This window comes from Chlorocebus sabaeus, chromosome 22 (assembly GCF_047675955.1).
Source record: "Chlorocebus sabaeus isolate Y175 chromosome 22, mChlSab1.0.hap1, whole genome shotgun sequence".
In the NCBI taxonomy this organism is placed as follows: domain Eukaryota; kingdom Metazoa; phylum Chordata; class Mammalia; order Primates; family Cercopithecidae; genus Chlorocebus; species Chlorocebus sabaeus.
This window is the reverse complement of record NC_132925.1, coordinates 81,407,864-81,425,146: the sequence shown is the minus strand read 5'-3', so window position 1 is coordinate 81,425,146 and position 17,283 is coordinate 81,407,864. Positions and strand designations below refer to the sequence as shown.

Here is a 17,283-nt window from a genome sequence, read left to right as displayed (position 1 = left end):
AATTTAGGTTAATATAGTGATGATTCTTCAGATGCCTTTAAAAACCCTTAATGTTTTCATTTGTTTTGGGGCAGTTTTTGCATATTATTAGGTTGCACAAAAATTGAAACAAAACAAAGGTAAGTTCTAGCACCGAATCTGTAGATGAAACAACAATAAATAATGACTACTTAGCAGAGCAAGGAGTAATCACTAATTCTAAGTGAAATATTAAGGACTGTAAGTGGCCAGACAGGTGGCTAGTGAGCTAGGCAGAAGTCCTGCAAGCTGAATTCTATGAGAATTTCCTCAGAAATCTTGCTGTCCTCTAGGATGATGTGGACTGCTGCCTGTGGCTGCAGCTGTTGTGCCATGTGATTTTGAATAGGTAGAACAGCAAAAAGAGGAGCATAAGTAAGGGATATTTAGGATGTAAACAGTCTGACTACGTGTAGGAGGGTTTGCATGGGAAGAAAGGGTTAGGACAGTTTGGTCAGGTGGTAGAAGAATATGGAAGCTAGGCTGAGGAATTTGGATTTATCCTGTGGGCCAGTGGGAGCCACGGAAGGTCCCGGAGCAGAGAAGTAGCATGGTGGTAGATTCCAGCCAGATCACTTGTTTTCAACATTCTTTTCAGGCCTTCCCGTGAAGAGAAAGTGCCAGGGGAGAAGTGAGTTTGGGAGTGAACCTAGAAGGGTAGTGTAGCTGGTAGGCGCTGGAGACAAACAGGCCTGCCTCCTCTGCCAGATCCACCACTTTCTAGTCAAGGCATCCATCCTTCAGAGACTCATTTCCTCCAGCCGAGGGAAATGGTTCTTTTTTGCTCCCTTTAAACAGCATTGGCAGATAGTGTGAGTGGTGCCTACGGGAGCCACCACTACAGAGCCCAGTGAGAAGGATTTCTAGAGGCTCAGGTTAGATACCAACGATACCCCAAAAAGACAGATGAGCTGAGCCCTTAAGAGGAGGTGGGGAGATATGGGTGAGGGTAGAGGAGATTATGTATGAGGTTTGGTTGGTGGTTGCGTCATCTGTTTCCTTCGACTCATTCATGGTTTTTTATTTTTGTGGTGTAGAGCTGCCTCCGATTTTTTTTTTTTTTTTTTTTTTTTGAGACTGAGTCTCTCACTCTATCGCAGGCTAGAGTGCAGTGGCATGATCTCGGCTCACTGCAACCTCCACCTCCCGGGTTCAAGTGATTCTCCTGCTCCAGCCTCCCGAGTAGCTGGGATTACAGGCGCCCACCACTACGCCCAGCTAATTTTTTGTATTTTTAGTAGAGACGGAGTTTCACCATGTTGGCCAGGCTGTTCTCGAACTCCTGACCTTGCAGTTCGCCCACCTCAGCCTCCCAAAGTGCTGGGATTACAAGCATGAGCCACCACACCCAGCCCAATTTCTTTAAGAGGTTTTAGAACAATGGTTCTCACCCCTGGCTACACATTAGTACCAACTGAGGAACATTTAAGACCTGCTGGCTAGGTGTAGTGGCGGTGGCTCACGCTTGTAATCCCAACACTTTGGGAGACTGAGGCAGGTGGGATCACCTGAGGTCAGGAGTTCGAGACCATCCTGGCCAAGATGGTAAAACCCCGTCTCTACCAAAATTACAAAAATTAGCCGAGCATAGTGGTGTGCGCCTGTAATCTCAGCTACTCGGGAGGCTGAGGTACGAGAATCGCTTGAACCTGGGAGAGGCAGAGGTTACAGTGAGCCAAGATTGTGAACTTTACTCCAGCCTGGGCAACAAAGTGAGACTCTGTCTCAAAGAAAAGGAAAAAAAAAGAGAAAAAACAAAAGACCTGCTAATGCGTGTGCCCAGACCAGACAAATTAAATCAGAATCTGTGAGGGCACAAGCGTAGGTATCTTTTCAAGTTCTCTAGGTGATTCTAGAATGCAACAGGGTCGAGACCCTCTGCCTTAGGGGTAGAGAGATGGGAACACTGACAGGTATCTGCAAGACATCTCTGAACAGCTGCTGGTGTCTTTTTTTGTACTTTCAGTTTCATGGCACATCTGATAGCTGTGCCAAAAGGGAAGAGAGAATTACGTGGGCTAGGCTGGTTTGAAGGTTTGTGTAAGTTTTGGCTTGAGCTACTTAACACGTTTATTTCAAAGTAATTTGTCTTTGTAGCCTCACTAAAGTAATTTGGGGCTAGACAGGTTCAAAATAAGTTTTCCTAAAATTTCACCAAACCAAATTACATTTGAGTACCTGCTACTGTGCAGTGAAATCCCACATACCCTTTCAGAAACTCAGGAAAACAAATTGCCAGTGGGGATGCTTACTTGGAAAATGGCATGGCCAGTGTTGGGAGCATTAATCAATTCCGAAGTTGTGGGAATGACAGTCCCCACCTCTGCACCCTCAGGTAAGAGTCAGTGGGTCTACATCATTGGGGTGAACCAGCTCAGTCCATGGACTAGTGAGGACTCCCACCTTTCCAAGTTGCAGAAAGAGCCTGGCCTTAGGACTTCCCCGGGTCGCCAGCTGTGTATGGCAGGTTGGAGGGTCTTGGGAGTCAGCAGGACTTGGGTTCCAGTTCCCAGCCAGCTGCATCCTACCTATGCCACCTTGGGTAGCTCATTCGATCTCGCTGAGCTGAGATCTACTACCTAGGGTGGCTGTGAGGATTAATGAGAAGTATTGGGTTAGGGGCTTAGCAAAATTCGCAGCACATGATCAGTCCTCGTTTTAAGTTAATTCTTTCTTTTCCTCCCTCACTTAAGTCAGAAATCACGTGGTCTTAGTGCAAGTGCATTTCCAGTTTGAAAAACTTCAGCACTAGACCTCAGTGATTTGCCAGAATGCCCACATGCTGGGGCTTGACACAGCAGCCTCCCTGGCATGCCAAGATAGGGGGTGTTGTGTCAAGAGGAGGGGCAGAAAGGAGCGGGCCCTTTGGGGAAGTGGCAGCAGATGGCAGGGCTTGGTGGCAGGCTGAAATCCATCTAACTCAGGTCTGCCCTGCAGGGCTGTTAGCTCTCCTTTCCATGCCTGATGGGCCTTGGTGCTTTATCTTCTCTTTTATGCACTCTGTCGATACTGTTCCACATCAGAGAGGGATCCTGTTCCACATCAGAGAGGGCAGTAAAGATGGGAATGATTCACTGGAGGATCCCAGGCTGCTGACTCCAGCTCGGGAGGTGGAGGCCTGACTTCAAATGTCAAGTTTCTACTGGTCTGCAGGGCTCTCTTCTATTTGCTTTAATAAGAGCTACAGCCTGGTTGCAAGCAGTAGGCAGCTGTAGTTTTTTTTCTTTTTCTGAGACGGAGTCTCACTCTGTTGCCAAGGCTGGGGTGCAGTGGTGCAATCTCGGCTCATCACAACCTCCGCCTCCCGGGTTCAAGTGATCCTCCTGCCTAAGCCTCCCATGTAGCTGGGACTACAGGTGCGTGCCTCCATGCCTGGCTAATTTTTGTATTTTTAGTAGAGACGGGGTTTCACTGTGTTGGCCAGGCTCATCTTGAACTCCTGACCTTGTGATCCACCTTCCTTGGCCTCCCAAAGTGCTGAGATTAGAGGCGTGAGCCACTATGCCTGGCCTCTTTTTTTTTTTGTTCACAGCATTGGAAATTTGAGGTGAAAACATTTCCCTTTTGGTTAGGCTGGATGGTATATTAAGCAATCTAGAAAAATTCAGGCTGGGTGCAGTGGCTCACACCTGTAATCCCAGCACTTTGCGAGGCCAAGGCGGGCAGATCATGAGGTCAAGAGATAGAGACCATCCTGGCCAACATGGTAAAACCCCGTCTCTACTAAAAATACAAAAATTAGCCGGGCATGGTGGCACACGCCTGTAGTCCCAGCTACTTGGGAGGCTGAGGCAGGAGAAGCACTTGAACCCCGGAGGTGGAGGTTGCAGTGAGCCGAGGTTGTACCACTGCACTCCAGCCTGGGCTGCGAGACTCTGTCTCAAAAAAAAAGCAAAAACAAAAACTAAGACATAAACACACACATTAGCCTAGGCCTACACAGTGTCAAGATCATCAGTATGTCTCTCTTCCACCTCCACATCCTATCCCACTGGAAGGTCTTCTGGGGCAATAACACACATGGAGCTCTCCTATGATAGTAATGCCTTCTGGATACCTCCTGAAGGACCTGTCTGAGGGTGTTTTACAGTTACCTTTCTTTTCTAAGTAGAAGGAGTATACTCTGAAATAACTATAAAAAGCAGTAGGTTTATTTACACCAGCATACTACAAACACATGAGTAATCCATTACGCTATAGTATTAAGACATCTGTGATGTCACTAGGCAATAGAAATGTTTTTAGCTCCATTATAATCTTATTGGACCTTGCCCAGCTGTTGTGATTCACACCTGTAATCCTAGCACTTCAGGAGGTTGAGATGGGTGGATCACTTTGAGGTAAGGAGTTCCAGACCAGCCTAGCAAACATGGTGAAACCCCATCTCTACTAATAATACAAAAATTAGCCAGGCTTAGTGGTGGGCACCTGTAATCCCAGCTACTTGGGAAGCTGAAGGAGGAGAGTTGTATGAACCCGAGAAGCAGAGGTTGCAATGAAGTGAGATCATGCCACTGCACTGACAAAGTGAGACTCTGTCTCAAAAAAAAAAAAAAAACCCTAATCTTATTGGACCATCATCATATTTGTGGTCTGTTGTGACTGGAATGTCATTATGCAGTGCATGACTATATATACTTTGTGGAATAATTGAATCAAGCCAACGAACATATTATCACCTCATGTAGTAATCATTTCTTTGTGGTGAGAACATTTAAGATCCACTGTTTTAGCCATTTTGAAATACGCATTATTATTGACTACAATCACCATGGTGTGCAGTAGATCACCACAACGTATTCTTTGTGTCTTACTAGAAACCTTCGACCAACATCATCTCTTTCTTGGTCCACTCCCACTCCCATCCTGTGGTAACCACCATCCTACTCTACTTCTGGAGGCTCATTCTTAATGTTCCTTTACAGGGGAAACACAATGGGTGGTGCCTTGGGGCTACCAGTAACTAAGCGCACCCTGTAGGTAGACATGCACATGTTACAAATGGTATTGCATGTGGGATAGCAGTGGGCCATGGTCCAGGGCAGATGACAGCAGAAGTAACTCCCACTCCATCCTGTATCCCAAGCCTCCATGGGCTGATGTGACCTGTTCTACTCACCTGATCCCCAGTTTCTCAACCTCGGTACTTTGACATTTGGGGTCAGATATTCTTTGTTGTGGGGGTCTCCTGTGCCTTGCAGGACATTTAGCAGCATTCCTGGCCGCTACCTATTAGGTAGCACTCCTGTCCCCTGTGACAACCTAAAATGTTTCCAGACATTGCCAGATGTCTGCTGAGCAAAATCACCCCCTTTTTTAAGAACACTGACCTAAACATAGTGTCTTGGCAGAAACATTAACTAGGATATCATTTTGGGATGTCACAGCCTGACATCAGGACACAGGCATTGTCTTTTTGCTGCTGCTTCTCATATGCCAAATGCTTACCCCAAACATTATTGTGTTTTATAGCCAAGTTTATTTTTTAATCTAAATTATATCTATACACAGGAAAGGAATGGAACGCAGTACCTTTTTTTGGTCAGAATGCATTTTTCTGTTGAGAATCATTTCCCCAGCACGAACAAAGCACGGGTTTGGAATATGATAGATGCTTAATCCATACCCACAATTGGCAGCAACATCTTCATAAAAACACATGTCCAAACTTTAAACTCAAAGCTATGTAGTTTATGTGTGTTTATATAAAGGAGACCAGCAAATGCTTACTTAGTAACTTCTAAGTGCCCAACATTGAGCTGGAATTTTAAACATTAAATTATTCCTCTGATGGCCAGGCGCAGTGGCTCATGCCTGGAATCCCAGCACTTTCGGAGGCCGAGGTGGGTAGATCACGAGGTCAGGAGATCGAGAACATCCTGACCAACATGATGAAACCCCCTCTCTACTGAAAATACAAAAATTAGCCAGGCATGGTGGCGTTGCCTGTAAATCCCAGCTACTCGGGAAGCTGAGGTGGGAGAATTGCTTGATGCAGGGAGTCAGAGGTTGCAGTGAGCCAAGATCGTGCCACTGCACTCCAGCCTGGTGACAGAGTGAGACTGTCTCAAAAAAAAAAAAAAAAAAAAAAAATTATGCCTCTGATACATGAAGCAATGGATGCGCAAAGCGATTTTTGTGATTTAACATTTTTTTCCCTCTAAACATAAAAAAAACTTGTTTATGTGTACTTGTTTGGAGTTACCCAATTATACATGCTAATTTACATTTCTATAAGAATGTAAAAGCCGAGAAAATGTGTCAGTAAAACAAACCTAAGACGACAAGAATATTTAAATGCTAAAGGACTGATCTCCAAATGTAAGACTGTCAGTTGTTTTCAGCATTTTATCTTTATGTACTCAGAAATAATTGCATTAGCATATTGCTTAAGAGATTTGCCTGAGGCTGGGCATGGTAGCTCATGCCTGTAATCCCAGCACTTTGGGAGGCTGAGACAGAAGAATTGCTGGAGGCCAGGAGTTCGAGACCAACCTGAGCAACATACTGAGACCCTGTTTCTACAAAAAATTTAAAAATTAGCTGGAGATGGTGGAGCGCACCTGTAGTCCCAACCACTCAGAAGGCTGAGGTGTGAGGACTACTTGAGCCTAGGAAGTCGAAGCTGTGTGCCATTGTACTCTAGCCTGGATGACAGAGCAACACCTTATCTCTGAAAAAAAAAAAAAAAAAAAAGAGAGAGAGAGATTCGTCACACTACACAAGTCAGTTTTGAAATGTTTTATAACCCCATATAAAACCATGCCAGGTACATAATAATTGAGCGGACATTGTTGAACGTTGAATGTATTATCCTTAACATAATCCAGAAGAGGCAGAAGTTCCTGCTTATTTGGAATTTATCAGCCTTTGCCAAATAAACAGCATATAAATGAATGATAGTGTAATACAATCAATTTTAAAATGTAGTTACCAGGTTAACATCTCATTTGGCTTTATTTTCTAAATAACCTATTTAAATAAGTGGAATTAATTCAGTAGAAAGAATTGGTTGAGTAGTGACTGTGAGTAGAGCCTACATGATACCACCCAAAGTTAGTAAAACAGGCTGGGCACAGTGGCTCATACCTGTAATCCCAGCCCCAGGCTGGGCACAGTGGCTCATACCTATAACCCCACCTGTAATCCCAGGGTGAGCAGATCACTTGAGTCCAGAAATTTGAGACCAGCGTGGGCAACGTGGTGAAATGTTGTCTCTACAAAAAATACAAAAATTAGCCGAGGTTGGTGGTGCATGCCTGTGGTCCGAGCTACTTGGGAGGCTGAGGCAGGAGGATTGCTTGAACCCAGCAGGTGGAGGTTACAGTGAGCTGAGATTGCACCATTGTACTCCAACCTAGGCAACAAAGTGAGACCTCGACTGAAAAAAAAGTTAATAAAACAGTTCTGAACATTTGAGGAAAACAATAACATTCTTTATGATTTAATTTATACTTTCATCATAATGTCCAGTGTGTATAAACTGGAGGCTGCTCTAGGTCTGTGTTTCATGCTTACTTAGTAATAATTACCTGGGGAAGCTTTTAAAACTTCTCATTTTGGCCGGGCGCGGTGGCTCACGCCTGTAATTCTAGCACTTTGGGAGGCCGAGGTGGGCGGATCACCTGAGGTCAGGAGTTCGAGACCAGCCTGGCCAAGGTGGCGAAACCCCGTCTCTACTAAAAATACAAAAATTAGCCAGATGTGTTGGCACACACCTGTGATCCCAGCTACTTGAGAGGCTGAGGCAGGAGAATCACTTGAACCTGGCAGGCGGAGGTTGCAGTGAGCTGAGATTGTACCACTGCACTCCAGCCTGGGTGACAGAGCAAGACTCTGTCTCAAAAAAAAAAAAAAAATAATAATAATGCAGTGAGATCCCATTTACCCTTTACTCAATTTTCTCCAATGGTAACATCTTGCAAACCTATAGTACAATATTATAACCAGGATATTGACGGTGATACAATCACGATAGAGAACACTGTCATTATTACAAGCATTCCTCACTTTGCCCTTCTGTAGCCATACCGCTTCCCTCTCACACCCATCTCACTACCCTAGCCTTAACTCCAGGTAACCATTAATCTATTCTCCATCTCTATAATTTTGTCACTTCAAGGATGTTATACAAATAGAATTGTACAAGATTTTTTTTTCCACTCAGTATGATTCTCTGGAAATCCATCCAAGTTATTGTGTGTATTAATAGTTCATTTCTTTTTTTGGTTGAGTAGTATTCCATGGTATGGATATAGCAGAATTTAACCACCTATTGAAGGACTTCTGTCTTGTTTCCACTTTGAGGCTTTTACTAATAAAGCTGCTATGAACATTTGTGTATAAATTCTTACGAGAATGTAAGTTTTCATTTCTTTGGAATAAATGTCTAGGAATACAATTGCTGGATTGTATGGTAGTTGCGTATATAGTTTTTAAAGAAACTTCCAAACAGTTCTGGAGTAGCTGTATCATTTTATAGTCCCATCTGCAATGTATGAGTGATCCAGTTTTTCTTTTTTTTTTTTTTTTTTTTTTTTTGAGGCGGAGTCTCGCTCTGTCGCCCAGGCTGGAGTGCAGTGGCCAGATCTCGGCTCACTGCAAGCTCCGCCTCCCGGGTTTACGCCTTTCTCCTGCCTCAGCCTCCCGAGTAGCTGGGACTACAGGCGCCCGCCACCGCGCCCAGCTAGTTTTTTGTATTTTTTAGTAGAGACGGGGTTTCACTGTGTTAGCCAGGATGGTCTCGATCTCCTGACCTCGTGATCCGCCCGTCTCGGCCTCCCAAAGTGCTGGGATTACAGGCTTGAGCCACCGCGCCCGGCCTCGTGATCCAGTTTTTCTGTATCCTAGCCAGGATTTGGTGTTTTTACTGTTTTTTATTTAAACCATTCTGATAGGTGTATAATGGCCTTAATTTGCATTTCCCTGAGGGCTGGTAATGTTGACTATATTTTCATGTATGCCATCTGTATATCCTCTTCAGTGAAATGTATTCTTAACATTTGCCCGTTTTCTAATTGGATTTTTAAAAAATGTTTGTTCTTTCATAGAAAAATGTTTTTAATTTTGATGAAGTCCAATTTTTCCCTTGCATAGATCATGCTTTTGCTGTCAAGAACTCGTTGCCTAAACCTGCATCCCAGATTTTTCTCCTATTTTTTTCTAAAAGTCTTACAGTTTTACATTTTACATTTAAGTACGTAATTCATTTTGGTAGTACAATGTGTGAATACAATGCATGAATCTTAGGTTGAGGTTCATTTCATTGCTGAGTGTCCAATTGCTCTGACGCATGAAAGTAATATAACACATGAATCTTAGGTTGAGGTTCATTTTATTGCTGAGTGTCCAATTGCTCTAGCACCATTTGTTGAAAAGGCTATCATTCCTCTATTGAATTGCCTTTGCACTTTCATCAAAAATTTAATTAGGCATACTTATATGGAATTGTTTCTGGATTCTCTGTTCTCTCCCAGTGACATATATGTTTATGCCTCCACCAATGCTACACGGTCTTGATTGCTATTATTATTGATTTAATTATTATTGATTACTGTATTGATATAATAGTCTTGACATCGGGTAGATTCCTCATACTTTATTTATTTATTTATTTAGAGACAAGGTCTTGCTCTCTTGCCCAGGCAAGTGCAGTGGCATGATCCTGGCTCACTGCAGCTTCAGCCTCCCAGGCTCAAGCAATTCTCCTTCCTCAGCTTCCTAAGTAGCTGGGACTACAAGTGCATACCACCATGCCTGGCTAATTAATTTTTTAATTTTTTGTAGAGATGGAGTTTCACCATGTTGCACAGGTTAGTTGAACTCCTGAGCTCAAGCGATCCTTCCGCCTTGGCCTCACAAAATGCTGGGATTATAGTCATGAGCTGCTGACTGGGCCCCATCTACATTTTAGAACAATTTTGCATATATTTGGGAAAAAAATCTTTTAATAGGATTTGTTTTAAACATGTATATCAATTTAGGAATAACTGAAATCTTTATTTCTATTAGTTTATTCAGAGCTTTGATTTCCATTATCAGTGGTTTGTAGTTTTTGACGTACAAGTACTATGCATGTTTTAGATTCCTCCCAAGGTTTTTTTTTTTTGAGTAATTGTAAATGGTATTGTATTTCTAATTTATACCTATATATGTTCGTTTCTAGTACATAGATACATTGATATTTGTATACTTGTATTCTGTAGCCTTGTTGAACTCAATTAATTAATTAATTAATGACAGGGTCTCTCTCTTTTGCCAAGGCTGGAGTGCGGGGGCCAACATGGCTCACTACAGCCATGACCTTCCTGCTCAAGTATTCCCTCTGCTTCCTGAGTAGCTGGGACTACAGGCATGTGCCACCATGCCTAGCTAATTTTTTTATTTTTGTAGAGAGGAGGTCTTGCTGTTTTGCCTGGGCTAGTCTTAAACTCCTGGACTCAAGCAGTTCCCCCGCCTCAGCCTGCTAAAGTGCTGGGATTACAGACATGAGCCACTGAGTCTGGCCTATGAATTTATTAATTCCAATTTTTTTGTAGATCCCTTGGGATTTTCTACATAGACTATCATGTTGTCTAAAAATAGGAACAGTTTTATTTCTTCCTTTTTATCTATATGCCTTTTATTTCTTTTCCTATTTTTATTACACTGGCTAGATCTTCCAGTAGTTTGTTGAGTAGGAGAACACACTGCCTTGCCTTGTTCCTGATCTTAGGGGAAAATATTGAGTCTTCCACCATTAAGTATGTCAGCTGTAGGTTTTTTGTAGAACCTTTTCATCAACTTAAGAAGGTGTCCTCTATTCCTATTTTTCTAAAAGTTTTTATCATGAAAGGATGTTGAGTTTTGTCAGATGCTTTTTCTGCATCATTTAATATGATCATGTGATTTTTCTTGATTAGCCTGTTAATATGGCGGATTACATCGATCAGTTTCCGAATAGTGAACCAGCCTTGAGTCCCTAGAATAAGCCCCAGTTGGTCATAGTATATAATTCTTTTTATAAATTGCTGAATTCAATTTGCTAATATTTTGGTAAGGATTTTTGAGCCTATGTTTGTGAATGGTATTGATCTGTAGTTCTCTTTTTTTTCTCTGTCTTTGGTTTTGGGATCTGGGTAATACTAGCTTCATCAAGTGAATTGGGAAGTGTTCCTTCCTCTTCTGTGTTTTAGAAGAGTTTGTAAAGAATTGGTGTTGATTCTTCTTAAGACACTGAGTAGAATTCTCCAGTGAAACCACTGGGCCTTGATACATATTTGGGGGGAGTTTTTTAGTTATGAATTTAATTATAAATCATTATAAAGATCAAATTATATATTTCATATTGGGTGAGTTTTGTGGTATTTAGTGTTCCTGAGGAAGTGGTCCATTTCATCTAAGTTGTCAAATTTATATATGTAGAATCGTTCATAGCATTCCCTTATCCATTTGGTATCTGCACAGTCTGTAGTGGTATCCTAATTCATTCTTGATATTAATAATACGTATAATACGTATCTTATCTTTTTTTGTCCATTTTGTCCATTTTTGTCCATTTTATTGGTCTCTTCAAATAATCAGCTTTTTATTTCTTGATTTTTCTCTATTTCTTTGTTTTCAATTTTATTGATTTCTGCTCTTTATTTTTTTTCTTCTGCTTGCTTTGAGTTTATTATGCTCTTCTTTTTCTAGGTTCTTGAGGTGGAGTTTAGGTTTTGATAGTTTTTCTCTTTCCTAATATAAGCATTTAGTGCTTAAATTTCCCTCTCAGTGGTATGTTAGCTGACGTGTCCCACAAATTTTGATATGCTGTATTTTCTTTCAGTTCAACATATATATTTTTTAATTTCCCTTGAGATTTTGTCTTTAAAACATAGATTATTTAGAAGTGTGTTGTTGAGTTCCCAACTATTGTGGAGATTTTCCTGTTACCAATCTTACTGATTTCTAGTTTGTATGATTTTGGTTCTTTTAAATTTTTTGAGATTTATGGCTCAGGATATGATCTGTGTATTGGTCTATGATATGCATAATGACTTGGAAAGAATGTGTATTCTGCTATTATTGGATGGAGTGTTCTATAAATGCTTATTAAATCCTGTTGGGTGATGGTATTGTTAAGTTCTTCTATATCCTAGTTGGTGTTCTGTTTAGTTGTTCTATCAATTCCTGACAGAGGAATATTGAAGTCTTCAACTATAATTTTGGATTAGTCTGTCACTTCTTTCAGTTTTATCAGTTTTTTGCCTCACATATTTTACAGCTCTGTTGTTTGATGCATATACATTTAGGATTGCTATGTCTTCCTGGTAGATTACCCTTTTATTTTTATGTAATGTCCCTTTCTGTCTCTCTGGTAATTTTCCTTGCTCTGAAGTCTACTTTATCTGATTTTTTAAAACTTATTTTTGATTCCCTGATTTGGGGATTTTATAACTGAGGCTATTTTTCCCTTCTTTTTTTAAGGAATATATTATTCGAGTGCAAAGAGGAATTTCTGTGGAAAACAGCTGGCAGGTAAGCATTTTTTTTTTTTTTTTGTCAATTAGGAAAATATCTAAATGTGTGACTAAAAGCCTGGCTTGGGGCATCTACAAATCTGGAAAAATCAGAACATGCATAAATATAAATCATGTTTCTTTTAGCTATAAACCTTTAGCTTTAAGACAAGTATGATAAGAGTCTTTCCTGTCCCCAGTTGTTTGGTTAAATTGTGTATGATTGATATTAGCATGGAGGGTATCTAGGAATTTGTTCCCCAGCTCAACCCAGAGCAAAAAGTATCTTCAAATTACTTGTTTTGTTTCTAGAAATTCACACCTTCTCCCCTATAGCTATGGTCTGAGTTCAGTCTACCAGGTAGAAAGGTGAGATTGAGTCCTGGCTATTGTACAGTTTTGGCCACTACATTTTATGGATCTCAGGTCCACTCATGGGCAGCTTCTTGGGGAGGGTCATCTTGGGGCCCCCGGCTCTGCTTTCTTCAGTGGTGGCCTCAGAGAGAAAAGAATTCCTGGACGGATCGAGAAGTCCTTCCCATACGAATTGACTTACAGAGGGTAGCTGAATTCTGCATGGGGGCCCTTTCTTTCCTGTTTTAGTAATTACAGTTACCACCTCCACCTCCCTGCAACCCTTCTTCTCTCCCAAAAATCTTACCTTCTCCTTCACAGCCCAGCTCAAACCTTACCTTTCCACCTTAAGTAACTTCTTACACACAGTTGTCCACACTGGTCTTTTCTTTGCCTGAAATTTCAAACTACTGTTTGTTTGAATAATAATTATATTTAACATCTATCGAGCATGTATTAAGTGTTCAGCACTGGTTTAAGCACATTCACTTAACCTTTTAAAAATGTGCTATGTGGTAGTATTGTCCTCATTTTACATTTGTAAAGTAAGTAACTGTCTGAGGTCACAGTTAGATCATTGGCAGAATAGAGTTGGAATTTGCTCATTCTCTGTGGTTAACCACTCTATGATCTTTTGCTTCTTGGCTTTATCAGGGATGACCTTATATTTAACTTTTTGATGTATATTTGGCAAACAGGGCCAACAATAGTGTCCTCCCAGAAAGATCAACCCTTGGTGCCGTTTTCTAGATCCATTCCATTAGAAACCCAGGGGTACTCAACAAAAATGTAGACTCTTGGGCCCCATCCTAGACCTACTGATCAAATTTTCAATGGGTGGGGTTGTAAGGGCGGAGAGGTGTGATACCTTTCTTTACCCATGGTAAAGGTTGTGGCCAACACTTCTATAACAAAAGACAGATTAACAAGGGGGAAAACATAACAAACTTATTTAATAAAAGCTTTCTGTTTTTTTTTTTTTTTTTGAGACGGAGTCTCTCTCTGTCGCCCAGTGGCATGATCTCAGCTCACTGCATGCTCCATCTCCTGGGTTCACGCCATTCTCCTGCCTCAACCTCCCGAGTAGCTGGGACTACAGGTGCCCACCACCACGCCCAGCTAATTTTTTTGTATTTTTGGTGGAGACGGGGTTTCACCGTGTTAGCCAGGATGGTCTCGATCTCCTGACCTCGTGATCTGCCCGCCTCAGCCTCCCAAAGTGTTGGGATTATAGGCGTGAGCCACCACGCCCGGTCAATCAAAGTTTTATGTGACACAGGAACTTCCAGAAATGAAGACCCAAAGACCCAGGGAAAACTGTCTGTTTTTATGCTTGATTTGATGAAGACTGGATAGCCATGTAGAATGTGATTGAACAAACAATTTCTTTATGTTTTTATTTTTATTTTTATTTTTTTGAGATAGGGTTTTGTTCTCTTGCCCAGACTGAAGTGCAGTGGCGTGATCACAGCTCACTGCAGCCTCAATCTCCTGGGCTCAAGCAATCCTCCCACTTCAGCCTCCTGAGTAGCTGGAACTATAGGCAGGTGCCACTACGCCCAACTAAAGTTTTTGTATTTTTTTATAGAGACGGGGTTTGGCCATGTTGCCCAGGCTGGTCTTGAACTCCTGAGCTCAAGCAATGCTCCCACCTTAGCCTCCCAAAGTTCTGGGATTGTAGGCATGAGCCACCATGCCTGGCCTTGTCTGTTCTTCTTTTTTTTATTTTTATTTTTATAGAAACGGGATCTTGCTATGTTGCCCAGACTGATCTTTAACTCCTAGGCTCAAGGGATCCTCCTGCCTTGGCCTCCCAAAGTGCTGGGATTATAGGTATGAGCCATTGTGCCTGGCCCTGTCTATTCTTCTTGGTCTGTCCGTGTAGCCTTCCTTCCTCCCGGGTATGGGGCAGGATCCCTTTAGAATGAGAGTCCTCCGGAGAGAAGGGAGAGAGCAACCTTTCTAGGTTTTATGGCTTACTTTGTGAGAGGTAGAGGAGCTAGGGACAGGAGGGCAGAAGACTACAAAGAAGAACTCATTTGTGAGCCCTTCTTTTTTTTTTTTTTTTTGAGACAGAGTCTCATTCTGTTGCCCAGGCTGGGATGCAGTAGAGTGATCTCTGCTCACTGCAATCTCTGCCTCCCAGGCCCAAGTGATTCTCCTGCCTCAGCCTCCTGAGTAGCTGAGACTACAGGTGCTCACCACCATGCCCGGCTGATTTTTATATTTTTAGTAGAGATATGTTTTGCCATGTTGGCCAGGCTGGTCTCGAACCCCTGGACTCAGGTGATCCACCTGCCTTAGCCTCCCAAAGTGCTGAGATTACAGTTGCAAGCCACTGTGCCCAGCCCATTTCTGAGACCTTCTAATCTCCTTTAGTTCAAAGTACTTAGCATGCCAAAGTACCATACTTTGGGATATCATTTTCTGAGCCCCAGTAGGGTTCTAGATGATATCCAGGTAATACTTTTCTGCACATTAACATTTGAAAATCACCAATAAAGGTTAAAGTCAAACTATTTCAAACCAAAATTATTTTCTTGATCAGGGCCTGTAGAGCTAGTCAAATGTGACTATAGCCTAATCAATGGCATCAATACAACTGAGAAAGAATGTGTAGACAATGGAAGGTGGACTGTTTGTCAAGAGGGGAACCCTGGGGAATCACCTTGGGTGAGGTGTGGGCAGCTCTGCCTGCAATGCAGTCCAGTCTCCAGGGTGGTGGGAACTCACCTGGTGGAAGTTTGACCCAGGACAAAGGTGAAATGGCCTCAGAACTATCCATTTCCTCTTGCTTTGATTCCATGCTCAGTAAAACTTTTTTTTTTTTTTTAAAGTCATTCATCTTTCTAGGCGCCTGGTTAATAAGAAAGACATGTGAAGGACTGTTTGCCCTGAAAACAAATATTCTCACTTATCTCTTGGCATCTTGTGAATTTGACAGGCATTAACCAGTTTCCCATGGCCCAGCCAATGCCTGGCACTGCTAAGTCTGTTTTCTAGGCTTGTCAGGTTAAACAGTTAAGCACCAGGTATAAGCCCTGCTACCCTTAGCACAAGTGCCTGAGCTCTAGAATGCCAATATTACTAATACTAATACATATTAAATAAATAAATGAAAAGAGATAGTCTTTGCTGAATCAAAACCCTACTTCTTGTCTCTTACAGATTGTTAGAAGATACAGTGACTTTGATTTGCTTAACAACAGCTTACAGGTAAATGTTTTGACATTCTAATTACACACATTGATTACTTGGGGTGTCTAAAAAAGTGGTGGAGTCCAGGCGCAGTGGCTCACGCCTATAATCCCAGCACTTGGGGAGGCTGAGGCGGGTGGATCATCTGAGGTCAGGAGTTCAAGACCACCTGACCAACATGGAGAAACTCCATCTCTACTAAAAATACAGAATTAGCCAGGCGTGGTGGTGCATGCCTGCAATCCCAGCTACTTGGGAGCCTGAGGCAGGAGAATCACTTGAACCTGGGAGGCAGAGGTTGTGGTGAGCCGAGATCACGCCATTGCACTCCAGCCTGGGCAATAAGAGTGAAACTCCATCTCAAAAAAAAGCTGGTTGGAAATGGCAATATCAGAAACAAGAAATTAGCACATTTCCCTGTCAAAGAAAATAAATTCATACTTTACTCAGATGATGTGTGGCTCTAAAAATAAACTTTTGGGAATCAACATGTGATTTATAATTAATAGTCACCTTGCAACCAAGTACTATTGTGCCAGACTGTATCCTTACTACAGTCATAGGAGGCTGATGTAATATCTTCTTTTAAAAGATGAGGAATGATTACGTGGATTGCTAGCGTTATTCACTTAGGTGGAACTGGGACTCTGACTCTCTTCATTGAACTAGGCTACATAGTCAGCTCTGCAGATCAACATGCAGCAGTAACTGGGAGACTCAACCTTTTCCTGTTTAACTTTTTCTCCTAAATACGTAGTTAGAAATCTCTTTGTTTTAAATGTTCCTAACTTGAGGGCCATAATGGGAAGAAGCATGAGCTGCAAGGTCTTCATCTAGAGACACACCCAGTGTTGTAACGGTTGAAGGGTCCAAGAGGGGCTTTAGCACCTTAGGAAGTCTTGCCAATAGCAGCCGTGTCTTCATCTGGCAGGCTGGACTTCAAGTGCCTTGGATTACTGAAGACTATTGTGCTCTTGTGTGTCATACCTCAGGTTTGATTGGTAACATAAAATGCTTTAACCCTGAGGAAGAGTGCTTGGCTTATGATGTAAAGGACTCAGCCTGGAGGGAAAGGACTGCTCCCGTCATTGGTGAGCTAGCCATCATCGCTCATTCTGAATGACCTCAGATCTTGCCCACAAAGGTCAGGAGGACTGTGCACTAGGAGGAAGCATAATACTTCTTTTCCTTCAGAAGGCCATGTTTTGTTGGTCGGACTTCAGAAAATAAGCAT

At 42.1% G+C, this 17,283-nt stretch overlaps 1 protein-coding gene across 13 annotated transcripts in view; it reads left to right on the top strand.

Annotated features, from left to right (window-relative positions):
* PXK (PX domain containing serine/threonine kinase like) overlaps positions 1-17,283 on the top strand; it is a 96,717-nt gene that overhangs the window by 23,358 nt on the left and 56,076 nt on the right. For all 13 annotated transcript variants that reach the window (XM_007984779.3, XM_007984778.3, XM_038003728.2 and 10 more), the window contains exons 2-3: positions 12,466-12,516; positions 16,020-16,067. In XM_007984779.3, the coding sequence (XP_007982970.1) occupies positions 12,466-12,516; positions 16,020-16,067 (99 nt within the window). The remainder of the gene's footprint in view (positions 1-12,465; positions 12,517-16,019; positions 16,068-17,283) is intronic.